This window comes from Artemia sp. Qi Xiang Cuo, chromosome 11 (assembly GCF_049724085.1).
Source record: "Artemia sp. Qi Xiang Cuo chromosome 11, ASM4972408v1, whole genome shotgun sequence".
In the NCBI taxonomy this organism is placed as follows: domain Eukaryota; kingdom Metazoa; phylum Arthropoda; class Branchiopoda; order Anostraca; family Artemiidae; genus Artemia; species Artemia sp. Qi Xiang Cuo.
In genome coordinates, this window is record NC_142804.1 from 36,592,501 (window position 1) to 36,608,006 (window position 15,506).

The following is a 15,506-nucleotide window of genomic DNA, read 5'->3' on the forward strand; positions in this document are numbered from 1 at the left end:
AGGTCAGAAATACAGAGTAAGGAAATACATAAGCAGTTGAACCGTGTAGTAGAAAAAGTCGACCGTAGAGCCCATCAGACCTACATTAAAGACAAATGCCAACGGTGTTAGTCTGATTTTAATAAAAGCGACTCACAACTTATGTATAAGTGGGTTCGTGAGATAAAAAGCAATAAAAGTCCCTGTTTTTGTGCACTGATATATAAAAACGGCTCCCAGATACAAAGCATAGAAGGTATCCGATCATAACGGACGGAGTATGTCAAACAAAAGCCTAATCTCGATGTACGTCCAAACCCTGCTGTCCTGAACCTTTTCCCCATGAGTGTCTCATACCTCAGACCACCTCCTCTCTGTTCCGAGGTTGAGGATGCCATCCAAGCGCTGAAAACTAACAAGGCCTTTGGCCCGGACGGTCTACAGGCGGAACTTCTAAAATTCCGATGTTAGCCACTTGTGGATCTTTTCCACAAGATTGTATCAGCTGCCTGACATAAGGGGTATTTCCCAGCTTATTGGTGTATAATTCCGTTTGCTCCAATACACAAGAGGAGTTCAAATGGGATATGTTATAATTACCATCCCATTCGTCTAACAAGTGAAGTTGCTAAGATCTTCACCCGAATTATACTCCAACGGATCAGAGCGGTGTCATCCTTAGTCATCCAAGAATACCAAGCCGGTTTTCGCCCTGGGAGATCGACCATTGACCAAATTTTCACTGTTCGCCAAATTTTAGAGAAATATCTGGAATTCGGTCGTGACCTGTATCAGCTCTTCATCGACTTTAGGCAAGCATTTGACCTTATTTGGATAAATGGCCTATGGCATATCCTCCTCCATTACGGAATCCCACGAAACCTAGTAGATCTTATCAAAGATATGTACTCCAAATTTGGGAGTCACGTCATGACTAATGAACGTCTCACTGACAGTTTCCAGACTTCCGCAGGTGTCCTTCAAGGATACCTCTTGTCGCCAGAGCTGTTCAACTTTTCCTCACAGCAGTCTTATCCCTGGTAGAAACAATTTGCGGTGCACATATAGGGGGTGTTCAGACAGATAAGCTAGCCTACGCCGACGATATCGACGAAATGGCTGAAACACCCGAGGATCTACAAGCCATTGCTAACAACGTCCTTGAAGCCACTAGTTCTTTTGGATTGATCATAAATGTATAAAAAACTAAGGATATGATCTGCTCATAAAAGCCGTAGGATACATTAAAGCCAGTTCAGAAACCTGATGAAGATAGTATACAGTACGTTGATGAGCTCCCATGCCTTAGTAGTCCGACTACCCACGACAACAGTCCATCAAAAGACATTATAGAACGTCTCGCCCTCGCAAGTTCCAGTTTCGAGACCCTTATGCCTGTATAGTAAAGCAAGGATTTGTGTCTGTGGCTTAAGACACGACTTTTCGATACCCTGATCATCTTCATCGCAATATAATCATGTGAAACATGGACGCTAAAGGTAAATGACAACCGTCGACTCGCTGCACTTAAAACTAAATGCCTCTGCCGCATCGCTTGGATCACTTACCTTGATAAAATCTCAAATGTCAAACTTCTTACGGGCCTTAAAGCACAACAAACAATTCTCATGAGGATCCAGCTCCAGCAACTTAAATGGCTCGGTCACGTACAACGGATGAGTCGGTCCCGTCTCCCAAAAATCACCTTCGAAGGCCAAATTCACGGTTTTCGTCCTCGTGGTCGTCCCCCAAAAAGGTGGAAGGAAAACTTTGCACCTCACCGCCTCTCGGACATTCTTCGCCTAGCAGAAGACCGTGAAGCATACAAAAGGCACATCCACGCCATTACGAAGAAAGAGGCCCCAAGACGACCTTCAAGGACGGATGGGACTTAAGTCAAGTAAGTCAATGGGCGAAATGCAAAACTTACAGCTCTTACCCCAAGGTCTATGGTGGTTGTCATCCCCAGAGGCATAGTTATTGGACCTTTCAGCTACGCCAAACAAAATGGTGATCACCAATTATTATCGGATGCCTTTGGGGGAAAAGGGATGGGGGAGGGGCTGGTTCCCCTCCAATCACTTTTGACCCATCAAAAGGGGGCTAAAACTTTCAAATTCCATTCAAATGAGCTCCTTCCTGAGTCTCTACGACAACTCCCACCATACGGAGTGTATTGGTGAAAAAAAGGAATAAACAAATAATGCAACATATAGTTCATTTCGTTCTTTACTATGATTCTATCATCTAACACGCTTCCAACATTTTAAATTCCCTTTTCAGTAAACTTTGAATGTGTTATTCAACAATACTTTTCAAGTTTAGAAATAGTGTCGTTATTTCACATGTGGGAACAAAAATTCCGCGAGGGGAGAATTGTTGGGGGGTTATTTATTTTGAACTACTTCAGATAAATTTAAACGGCAGTTTATATAAATCAGAGGCAACGCTATTGCATTGCCTATAGTAAAGGCCATACGGCTCCAATGTTTTATTATTTTTTTTCTGGAGACACTTCATATTGAAAGGGTCGTCGTACAAACTTTAAAGGGCTAGAACGTCATCCATGTCATTGCTGCGTCTGACACTGAAAAGCTTAATATAGAGGTTTTCAATAATCATGTATCTATTGGCCATCTTTGAACTGTTCCTCTGTGGCTCTTGGCACCCTTTGAGCTAAAATTGTCGTTTTGCACCACAAAATGGCAGAAAAATTACTTTCCTATGGTTCAGTCTTTTTTCCTTAATTAGACACTAGAACTTTTGATTCTAGTTCTACTGTGCCTTCTCCTGACATTCTAGAGCTATTGGTCAATCCAATCACTCTGAGGGGGTTGGGCAAGCAAACAAACAAATAAACAAGGATCCATGATCATCCCTCTCATGAAAAAAGTACAAAATTTCCCCTATTTTTGATGGGACTTGAAACATGTGCAATAGAGGTCTCTTACATTCTGAGTTTGATAGTGCAATTTCCATGAAGATGATCCCCTTTTCGAGGGTGTTTTCCCCTTTTTCAAAAATCACGTGAATTGTTTTGAGATTGTAACTTTAGTGGACAACTTTAAATTCATACATGTTATATATTAGGAACAGCTATATAAATATATATTGTCCTAACTCCATTTATGAGAGGTTCGGTTACTATTAGCATCAGTCGCTCCTTATTTGCAGTTCTTTATCACCAACTGTTTAATTATTTCAAGTTAAAATTAAAAGCAATGATAAAACTAATGTAGAAGAATATACAAAATAATTTATGTGTAGTTCCGGGAAAAGTTTGTTTTATTCGTGATCACCTAAAATTAATATTTTAAAATATATCATATTCAAAAACAGAGGAAGTCAGATATTACAAGAAAAGGAAAACAATAATAGGAATTCAGAGTAAGGAAAAGTAATAAACCAAAAGGAGATTATGAATTACTAGATTTAGTCTTATGTTCACTCCTAAAAGCTTGCAAAAGATACCAAAATACTGTGATTTGCTGAAAAAATACCACAATTAAAGCTTCACGAAAGAGAAAAATAAACAGAAAGCTTTGGTCTGTGTAATGCCTTATACTGTAGGAGTTTGGCTGGGTTCGCTTAAGAAATCCAATAAGTACAATCTGGGCATGGACTTTCCGGAGGTGAGGGACTTTGGGAGCAATCTCGAAGGTATATCTTTCAAACCTAGAGACAGTTTTCTGAAAATTATTTTTTATATCCACAAGCTCATTTCATGAATTCTTGTCGTTTGCCATTGAATAAATAAAATTTTTAGAATACCGAATATACCCATTAGATTTCGGATAGAACGGTTTGTTCTGTGTTTATTATAACTGCATTTAATGTCAAAATATGTTTCTGGGTAGTGTCAACATGATGGTATTCATAATATTTTATCCACATCATCATGTATAATAACTTTAGGAATGCATTTGCATTAAAATGTTTTATTTCCAGATGGAGTTATATGGCTTACATATGCCCGGTGTTTGGGACAAAGTTTCTTCTGTTTTTGCCCCAAGTACAGAACCTATGTCAAGTCGAGACTATGCAAGGGACATTATGCATGAAAGAGGATCGGCTCGAGTTGACTTGGATCCCCTCTACGCTGAACTGCGACGAATTCGTGAGCAGCATGAAACAATGTCAGAATCAAGTAACGATGCATCTGAAGGATTCTTGCATTTAGTTTTAATGGAGTCTGTCGCAGCGTTTGTGCCTTTAGATGTTCGATCAGTAGAGACAACCCTTAGAGGTAAAGGTTTTCATGAGGAGCTTTATTTTTCCTTTCAGTCTTTATTTACCATTAGCTTCGCAAATATTTCAGAAATGCCAATTGAAGAGACAGTTTGATTTGCAGGTTGTACGACTTCGACATATACTTTTTACGACAAGTATATGTAATGTCATTCGTTTATGAAGGAGTGTCAATTTAGTGAGTAAAATAAATCTATTTTAGGAGTGTAAAGTTGTCCAAATTCAGGAAGAAAGAAATATTTAGGAGTGACGTTTAAGGTAAATAGTAGAATATTTAGTAAACATAAAGGACTTAGTGAGGAGATGTAAAGGAAACGTTTAAGGAACCCCGTAAATGATATAAAACATATTAGAATACAGAAGAAGTTTTTCAGGAATGAAATAGTATCTATGATGGATTATGTACGGACTCCAGTAAAAAGATAAATTAGAAAATCATGTAATGGATGTTAGCTAGAATATTAAAAGAGGTGGTTAGATATAAATAGAAAAATTAATAGTTATACTTAAATATTAACCACTTAACTATTAACTTAACTAGTTGGAAGCGATTTGGGAATTTTCTCACTAAAGAGTTGTAATCTAGCGAATATGATCAGATTCTTGAAACGTAATGTTAAGATACCACGAATGCAGCTTCTTAAATCAGCCTATTTAGAAGCCCTTAAAAATAAGTCTCCAAGTACATATACCTTGTCTTATCACAGTGGATTGATGCTCTGCTTTGCAATACGGGGCCCAGAGACTGGCCCTTGCTCTAGCAAGGACGGGCGACAGGCTTGCTAAATGTCCCTGTAAAAAAGACATAGCAGCAAAAATATCATCTTAACGCCGTTTGTACTAATAATAGGTGTAGAGGATATATATCCTTTTATATCATTATCTCCAATTTCCTGGCAAAACAAGGTAAGGAGGATTCTGCAAATTAGATAATGAGGTGGCAAAGACGATAGGAAATGTTTTACGAGGTCAAGAAATGCGGGTTTGGTAGTTAGAAAGAAGGCTTTGTGATTCCCTGCGGCTCTACGCATTGTTAAGGGAGACGTTGGGTGAAGGGGTACTTTTTAAGGTATATGATGATTTGGAGGCAAAAAAATTAACCCTTGAGGTAAAAATATATTTAGGGAAGAAACAAGGGCAGGATGGTGTTTACTTTTGCCTTGCACGTAGAGGATGGATGAGAGTGTGGGTTATGTGATATATGAGTGGGAACGATTGAGTGTTTTGCAAATGAAACTGTATGAAGAGTGTACATTCGATGAACTATGGTTTGTTAGTATACTGAGCAGTTAGGATTTTATAAGTGTTGGAAGGTTGAGGCGATTTTTAGGCTATTAATATCGTAATCTGTACAATGTTTCTGTTTAGGCATTACGAATGAATTTTAATTGATTTTTTTTTTATTTTGTACTGCCATGGCCCTGGGATTTTGTAGAGCACTGAAAGGTTGTTATTATCATTATTGTTATATAATTGTTATTATTATTCTACTATTCTCTAAATTATTCATAAAAATTACGGTAATTAGCAGTGAGTAGATGTTGCCAAGTATATCGCTGATTAGATAGAACAATAAAAATACTATTTAGAGCTTGTTTATGGTTACCCTATACGATTTTGGAGGAATGGGAGGCCTGAAAACATTGTTTTGAAGAAAAGGAGCAAAGGGCCCGTAGTTTTTTTGTTTTTGCCAGCAAAGTGTCGTATTCCGATGTCGTATTCTTTTCTCCCGTGTATAGTTTTTGGAGGCACACAACCCCCTGTGCACATCTCAGTCCGACATCTTTTTTCAGTAAAATTTTGTGATAAATAATACAAAATTTAATCAGCTTATTTTTTAATTCCTTTTCTAATGTTTATTTTAAATAATTCCGTGTAAAATAGTTTAAAGCGATAACAATAAATTTGGTGAAGAAACAGCTATAATTATTGTTGCAGACTTTGGACTCAAATAGTTGATAACCTTATACTTCATTTTCTTAATTCAAACTTCGTGTGGAGGCAGAAGCTCTAGTTCCCCAATAGAATGAATGTATTCTTTAAATGAATGCATTACTCTGTAAATACATTTGTTAATAAGCAGCGAATAAGAATAATACGTAAAATGTTGAATGAAAATATAATACAAAGTAGCAACGTCTTTTTGTCTTTATTGTGTATACACGATGACGGCTTCTAAGAATTGCTGAAATATCTAAGCTTGGTTGCTAAGGTTGTCGGTTTATAAATTCAGAAAAAAGCTACTAACAACTGAGTAGAATTAGAAGCCTGTACTCGGGATAAAATATAGCCACTCTGTTCTAATTTTCTGTAGTACATGTAAAGTGATATTCCGTTTTTAAACAAGCCCATATTTCTGTTATTTCCTTTATATTTAAGGGAACCAACAGAATAATTTGATACCGAACTCATCTGTGTTCTTTTTTTGTATTCCTTAATGCCTGAAATATTTTTGCGAAAAGAATAAGTAGAAAACAGATAAAGCTGTATGAGCCCAGGGCTGACATTTTTTGCTCGATAGTTTAACTTTTTAGGTTTGATGTCAGCAAACAGGGCGCTTGCGGCTAGATTACCAGTAAGCATGACAAAATGGATGCCTTTAATGGACCTTGAAGTGATTATTCCTGATCCTCTCGGTTTTGCTGTCACTGTGAGAACAAAGGCACATAGTTTATTATCACTCAGAGGTCATCTTGCTAGCAGTGTTGGAGCTCAGCCGAAAGCGTATGCTTTGCCCAACTGGAGCACCTCAACTGATAGTTTTAATCTTGATGTGGATGTAAACCCAACGTAAGTTTGATGAATTCGCAGCGCAAATTTCAAAAAAATTCCTTAGATATTGCTGATATTCACTTTTAGCAATCATCAAGCACGTAGTGTATTTTGATTGTGGTCGACATCCATCTCAACATGTCCTTAAAGTTTCACTTTAATACACTGAGCCTCTTTGGAGACCCAGGATCAAACATACCCCCTTTTCCCAATAAGGAACCTTATTATTCCCAGAGTTTTTTTACCTTTGGATTATTTTGAACAAAATAGCTACCTAAAATTTTTATCGGATGTATTGACATAAAAAAAAAGAATGGGGGGGGTGCCGTTCGTTCTCTTTTGACTCTTAAAACTTCCAATTTTTTATCCAATGAGCACCCTATGAAGTTTATATGACCACTCCTTCCCTCTGAAGTGCCTCTGTGGAATAAAATAATACGTTGTAGACTTGTCGCTCTTTACCATAGACAACCATATCACTCTTTATCATAGACAAATCGTTTTCTTTTATTATTCGTTTTATCCCTGCGCTCGCTCTATAGATTTCTACTGATGTTGCTTCAATTCCTAATTTTTTGCAGTTTTTTTAATTTCTTATTGCTGTTGTAAGGTTGCCCCTACTATCAGGGCTAATAAATTTGGTAGCGTGTTACACACTGAGGCTTTGCGTAAGAAATCGGTACTCAGAATTCAGTGACAACTGATTTTTATTACAAAAGAAGATAAAAGAAAAATATTCTAATTCTGACTAAACCTCTTCTAGGTCTAATGTCTATAGTCTACTTGTTCAATCCACCAATATTTACCGAAAAGAAAAAGGTTAAGTTAATTCTTTTCTATCAAATGTTTCTACTTAAAAGAGTTACACTTGAATAGTTAGTCAAGGCTTGAGTTCTGGGGCATTAAAATCCTTTAGTTCAAACTATTGCTGGTATTTAATAAAAATGAACTTCTCTTTCTCTCTCTCTCTCTCTCTCTAATTTACATTAACCCAAACCAAGAGACCTTGTCATTATTTCTTTAAAAGGGTTTTGTGTTCCTTGGACCTTTAGTAAGCTTTAACTTTAGCAGGGAAAACTCTCAATTGGATATATCTGGGCATAAAGGTCTGGAAATTCTTGAATTGACAATATTATTCCCTTTTTCCCTAACCTATCTGTATAAACATCGAGGCCAGCTTCGCATAAACATGCAGTACGGGTTTAACGAAATGAAAGAATGATTAAAAAGGGAACAGTGTTCTCCTTCGTATAAACGTCTGAAGATTGCACAGAGGGGGGGGGGCACGTAATGCTGTTGTCCGATAATTCCAATTTTCGGATATAAGGTCTTTATACAGTCAAGCTAAGTTCCAAGGAACTCTAGGCTGAAAAAGGGGAACACAAAGGGTTCTCCTAACGTTGACTTTTTTGTTAATGTTCCTTTCCTCTTTGATTCCTCAGTTATTCGAAGCTTATATTTCTCGCAAGAATTTTAATTTCGCTTATTCTAACCTTAACATGCTGTTTTGTCCAAATGGCTCAAGCCTTGTCTAAGTGGAAATACTACCGAATTATACACCCAAATCACCAACTTATAGTAAAATGTTAGACTTCAGCACTATTTGTTATTCTTGTTTCCTATATACGTATTAAAGTTATCTCCAAGTGACAGAAATCTTTTAGACGTTTTCTTCTGATTTTAATTTTATCTTCAAAATTTTATCTCCAAGGGGAATTCATACAGATAGTGGTAGTCTACCTTAATTACAAAGTAAAACACTTACTCAGTGTTAGTTCCAAAAAAGACTACCCTCTCTTCGTTCCGAAATCCCTATTTTAAACTTTGTCTTCTTTTGTCATTCTTGTTTCTCATTGGCCGGAGACCAGTTTTGATATAATCTTAATAATAATTCTTTTGTTCAAAAAGTTAGTTTCCGATTTCTCTATTAAAACCCTGTTTTGTCAGGTGATTCAAATCACGTAATATTTCTTGTCGTTGACCACTTGAGTTTGAAGCGATCTGGTCTTGTATTTGCATTTTATAGACCTTGTTGGATCAAGGGTATTCTTATTCAAATCTAATGTTGTTTGTTCTACTTACACAAAGAAAATTAATTCTTCGTTACCTTTATCATTTCTCAAAAGTCATACTTTGCTATTTTTACAATTTAGTCAGGTTATGATGGCTTTCTCACCTTCTCACACTGTCAACTTGACAAAATGTATAGTCTGTATTCCTTTCCCTGGGAGTTGTGGGAGGGGGGCTTGGTGTACTTCAAGGCATAATTGTTAGATATTTTGACTTTTTTCAATAAAATGGCTTTTCAAAGTTTTAATCAGTGTTAAGAAGGGCAACTGAATGAGCAAAGGGGGAGGGTGGCTGGTAGCCCTCCCATCTCTCTTCAACATTCTCCTGAAAATTCTTAGAAAATTTCAGCGTAATATCCTTAGCCGGTTCTTAGATATTCCTATCACGCCTCTTTTACAACCATCTTGCATATAATGTTTAGATTTTGTTTGACATCCCCTCAACACCTTTAAATATGTTGAAACCTTTGCCTTAATACCCTTCGCCTTTCTGGAGACATATATATATATATATATATATATATATATATATATATATATATATATATATATATATATATATATATATATATATATATATATATATATATATATATATATATATATATATATATATATATATATATATATATATATATTTATAATGGGCAACTTAATAATAATAATATATTGAAAACCCGTCATATACAATAAATGTACAATGACAGAGTATACAAAAATTCGAAAAGAGGAAACAAAAAGAAGACATACTAAAAAAAATAACAACAAAAGCAACAACTTCTTAAATAGTATACAAAATAGTACGAGAAGATGAAACATAAAGATAAAATACTCAAAATTTACAACAGAAACAACAACTTCTTCGAAAATAGCAACAAGGACAACAACTTTTGAAAAAAAAAAAAAAAAAAAAAAAAAAAAACGAGAGGGAAAATTAAACAAGCAGACTTGCCCACTCGTGCTTTAGAATTGCTGGTTTTGTTTTTGCCGGCTAATAAGTGTCTTAACAGCTAGATTTGGGTCCGCTAGGTTGAAGCGCCGAATCAGAAAACTACTTTTTGTCCAAGGTGGCAATTTTAGTAGGTACTTAGCAAAACGGAAAAATAAAGCAAGAATTTTAGACTTTTCACAGTTTGCCAATAATTTCCAGAGAGGGGTCACATATGATATATGTGGCAGAGCGGTAGCGTTGTAAATACTTGCCAGTAGTGGACGGTTAAATCTCAGACTGGATTTAACGATCATAGCATAGGAGCTGGAAATCTACCGTTCAGCTTGTGAGATCAGGAGGGAGCGGGTATACCGTAATGAGGTACCTATTGGTAGCCCCAGATATACTATTTTATCAACTGGTTTTACTGAGCAATCACCTAGTGTGACATTAGTGGGAGGGTCATTCTTCCAATTGTAAAGCAAGACTTCCGACTTTTGGGAGTTAAATCTCAGACCGACTTTCTCGTAATTGGACTGCAGACATGAGAATATTTCTGAAAGGCGGTTAGGTGGCCGGCTGAGATTCAGCGTGTCATCAGCATAGCATACTAGGGAGATGTCAATGGAACTGAGAATGTATGATCAAGGACAGCTGTCTTGAGGCTCAATAATTTAAATAACTGATAATACTTGTCCAGTGGTTGTATGGTATTATGTCATCTCCGGAGGTATAATAATTTGACCTTTGGACTATTTTGAACAAGATTGCTATTTAAAAATTCTTCCCTGATGTCTTTAGGGGGCACCAAAAAAGGGAGTGGAGCTGGTTGCCCTTCGACTGCAATTTCAGCATTCCCGTTAACATACTTCGAAAGTTTAGACTTAATACCCACAGCCATTCTTAAGATATTGCAGATAAGCATTTTTGATAAACTTTATGCAAGCGTCTTTCGATTTAGTTTAACAAACCCCGCCACATTCCCCGAAGTTTACCGTAACACCCTTAGCCTTATCGAAAAAATATAGAATCAAACGATCCAGAATCAAGACTTTAAGGAATAAATAACAGCATATGTAGGCTATATTAAACTGACAATGCACATTAATTTTTGTTATTCAAATCATGTTCTGGTCTTGATGAGGCTTGAGGATTGTCATCTTTACTAATGCTAATTCCTGCTTGTTTTAAGTTCAACTAAATTATTTTTTTTTTTTTTACCTATTCGTTTGGGGTTGTATTTATTTATTTATTGTGACTTGTGGTAGTTTTACGCTTTGTTGGAGTTTTATTGACTTGTGGTTTGACTTGTGATTTGTGGTGTATTATTTGGTTTTATTTCTGCTCATTTTTGGTTTGACTAAGTTCTTTACTTTTCTTTAAAAAAAATTATTTTGTGGAAAAAGTTTTTAAAATTAATTTCTGTTTGTTTTTAGTGACATAGTCTTTTTCAGGGAAACAGAAAATAGAATTTCATATTTTTGTTTTTTCTCTAAGAATCCATAGTTTGGCTTGCTATTTGTACGTTGGAGATACTTTTTTAACAATTTTCAGCAACAAACACCGTTTTGAAAATCTCGCCACAAATAGTATTGCTAAATTTAGTTTTATACCTCCTCTAGTTTACGTGAACAAAAAATTTAATACCATTCCCAAAAATTATATCGATGCTCTTTGACAACCTGGGCACGCTTACCCTCTTTTGATCTAGTTAATTTGTAAGAGCAGAAGTAGTAATAGTAGTAGCCCTGAAAGTTTCAACTTAATACCCTCAGTCGTCCTTCGGAGATGTCTTATTGGTAATCAGCATTCACACAGTGCCTTTTAATATAGTTTTAAAGCACCATTTAGTTATAAAGATTAATGGGTAAGTTGCATAACTGTGGGGGGGGGGGAGGTAGACGTACCCAATATCCCTAGAAACATGGCTACTAGACTGTTCAGCAATGCTGAACAAAATGGCTGTCTCAAAATTTTGATTGGGAATGTTTGGAAATTTATGGGCTAAGGAGGAGAGCTGCTTCCCCTCCAATCACTTTTGACTCGTAATAAGTGCCGTATAATTTTCAGTTTCCAATCGAATTAGCTCCTTTAAAAGTTCAACTGTGACAGAGCAGTTCTACCTATAATATTGCTAATATGCCCTTTTGAAAACCTGCATGCATATTGTCTTTTCGTTCGATTGAAACTCCCCTTAAACGTTCCCTAAAAGTGTCACCTTAATACCCTTATTGTCACTAGTTATAGTAACCGTAGAAGTAGTATTAAAAATATGCACATAGTATTTTCTGGCTAGTTCAGAATCCGCCACAACTTACCCTAATCATTTTCTGAAAGTTCCAAATTAATATACTTAGGCATACTTTAGTTACGTCCATTTGACAGCTTGAATGCACATAACGTGTATTGATTTAGTTCAACACTCTCCGCAACATTCTCTGAAAGGCAAAAGCCAAACATGTAGACCTTTCTCAGCAACGTATACTATATGTAAACGGTGGACGAATTGCCTAACTTACAGCCTTTGCCCTGCGGACTGTGGGGAAGTTGACGTCCCCAAAGACATTATTACTGGACTTGCCAATAATACTGAACAAAATAACTCTCATAGAATTTTGATTGTCTTGGGAAATAATGTGTGTGAGGGAGGAGGGGTTGCCCTCCAATCACTTGTGACTCTTAAAAAGGATACTAGAACTTCTTATTTCCATCAAATGAGCTCCATCCAAAGGTTATACGACAACTACCCCTTCAATAAAAATTTGAAATACCCCAGGGCATAACTTAAAACCCTTATCCCTGGGCTCTGGAGGGGGTGCTCTGTCCACTCTGGAGTAATTGTTATATATTCTTTGGTCTATTTTGAAGAAAAGGCTATCTCACAATTTCGATAAGATGTGTTCGGGGGAAAGAGGGCGTCAAAGGCGGGGGGGATTTTTGCCCTCTTTTTACTTTTGAATCTTGAAAAGGATCAAGAATTTTCAATTTTCAATGAAATGAGCCTCCACTTAATTTTATACGACCATTCCTTTCATAAAAATCTTATATGCCCTCGGGGCATAACATACAACCCTTGCTCCCAACCTCTGGGATGTTGTTTAAACCCCGAAGGCTTTGAACCTTCGGTATCAAATGATGGTCGTATCAAATGAGTCTGACAAACCCCTGATGTTTTGTCAGAGGTCCTTCAGATTATTCTAAAGAGGGAATTATTACCTAAGCTTTGATTTTTGGGGAATATTTTTAGACTAGACATTATGAGCGGGTTCTGAGGAGACCATCCTTGTTAATGAGAAAAATTTTAAGTTTAGAAACTCTAAGATTAAGAGTGGTCCCAATAACCCCCAGAATCGTGTCAAATTTAAGTTGTCAACTTAGGCCTTTTAGGTTTTTAAATCTTTTTAGCAGAGTAACTAAAAAGGTTTCTGTCTTAGCGAAACTTTATGGGCTTCAGCAAATACACCTAATTAAGCTTATTCATTTTGAATAAAGCAAAATTCATTTTGCTTTTCGATTTTCTCGTAAAAATGCTTCTTTTATAGTTATAATGATGTACAACTTAAGCATGATATAATCATTTCATAGTGCTTTTTAACAAGAGACCAGAGTTAGGGTAAGAGTCAGGTTTTAAAACAAGGGGAGCAAAGAAACTCCATTTACCTTCATTGAATATTTCAGTAGCTGAATGTCCCTTGCCGTCAGATCTCCTTTTGCTACTTTTGGTAGGGGTGAAGCTTTTTAGTTACGTGCTTACAAATATTGTTCTAGATGAGAAATAATTCGTTGTTTTTCTTTTTATTTCTTTTTTAGTCTCCTATGTTGATGTCAACGAATTCTAAGAAAAAATTTATTTTAGGGTTATAGCTAAAGTTGTATCCAAAATCAGTATTAATGCTGGATTTACAATGGTAAGGGCTACATCTGGCGTAGATACTCATTCAATGATCTCTCTTCCGGGACATTTTTCTCTCCGAATGGATATGTCCAATTTTGGAGTTGCTCTTGCCTGGAACGCTGCTGCAACTACCCCAGAGGGCGTCGATAAAACATTATTTCATTTCCATGTGCGCCCTTTTACTAGAATGCAATCTGTCCATGATCTATCACCTGTGACTAGTGTGCAAGTTAGCACAGAAATACTTGCACTTGGAGAAACGCTCCACGAGGTAAAAATACATTTGTTGCTGTTGTTTTTTGTTGTTTTTTTAAGGCATGGCAAAGATACAATCCAGGAGCCACGAGCCAGATTTAAGAATTAAATCTTAAAAACAGGGTTTTGCTTAATTTGTAAAGCAGTTACTAGCATAACTTCAAATTGTGCTATAGCTGAACGTGATTCAAAAGCCCAGGATTTATTTTCTAACTCATTATCTCAAGGTACAATAGAAATATTCCAGCTACAATTTATTTATAATAATTAGGTAAGGTAAGAAAAAGCCAAAATCCTCATGCTACTATGAAAAACCAATGGAAGTGTTAAAAAAAAAATTAAATGAATATGTCGTAGCGAGACCAAACAAAAATGAAATAATTTTTAGACTCTTCAAAAAGAGCAAATTTGATTAGAATTACAGATTATGTATCGAACAACAGAATATTAATGTAATTGACGAAATTTTGGTAGCCCGTCAGATGCTTAACTTTCACAGAAAAAAGGAGAATAAGAAAAAAAAGACACCTGACTACTTCCCGTTCGAAAAAGGGATTTCCCTGTTTTCAAGATGGGGAACTGAAATTTTCGTATGGCATATGACAGCATTCTCGGCTATTGGGAAGTTTTCATTTCTATCTGACACTTTTTTGGGGGGGACCTTAGGAAATTTTTCAACATTCCACTGGATTTGTTTTCGCAATAAGCTTTTATCATTAGGATTAATCGAAATAATAGTTACTATTTCTGAATCAGCTTCAAATGGAAATTCTTCCTCACTTAACAGTTTGTTTTGTTTTTGTTTTTTTAAATGCGTTTTTAAATTTTTGTTTACTATGCGTTACTTCGGTTACTTCGCTCATTACTAAGTTGCAGCGCATGCCGCAACCATGATGCCTTGAACTGCGTAAAATACAGTAATAGAGTTCACTTAATTCACTTGTATGTATTTTACTTTTTCCTTAGCGTCATAAAGCTATTACCTTCACTCAGTATAAGTTAGTTCCTTTTTCACGTTCTTCCCTTTTAACCACCAAGAAAGTTAGTCGGAGAAGCATTTGTTTACCCTCTTTCATTGTTTGCAAAGCAAACCCACCTAAATAAATCTTTTTTTTGTTTAACCACTGCTATACAAAAGTTACGCTTTAACATAGAGCTTGGGGGACTGACAAGGGTGGCATCCCCTGATATTGTGGATAAGCCTACATTTTATCAAAACGAACAGGATTCAAATAGAAACAAATTTTTCTAAATATAAGTAAAGAGTTACGTATAAACTTAAAATGAAGGGATTCTTCTGCACACAAAGAAGGCCACCACCCAGCTCAACCTCCTCCTCCCTCCCATGTGCTGTTTA

At 36.2% G+C, this 15,506-nt stretch overlaps 1 protein-coding gene across 1 annotated transcript in view; it reads left to right on the top strand.

The window, feature by feature from the left end:
* Positions 1-15,506, top strand: part of LOC148946939 (vitellogenin-2-like) — a 194,006-nt gene that overhangs the window by 130,830 nt on the left and 47,670 nt on the right. Inside the window, exons 14-16 of the mRNA XM_089096746.1 lie at positions 3,928-4,225; positions 6,762-7,017; positions 13,856-14,165. Of these exons, the coding sequence (XP_088952872.1) occupies positions 3,928-4,225; positions 6,762-7,017; positions 13,856-14,165 (864 nt within the window). The remainder of the gene's footprint in view (positions 1-3,927; positions 4,226-6,761; positions 7,018-13,855; positions 14,166-15,506) is intronic.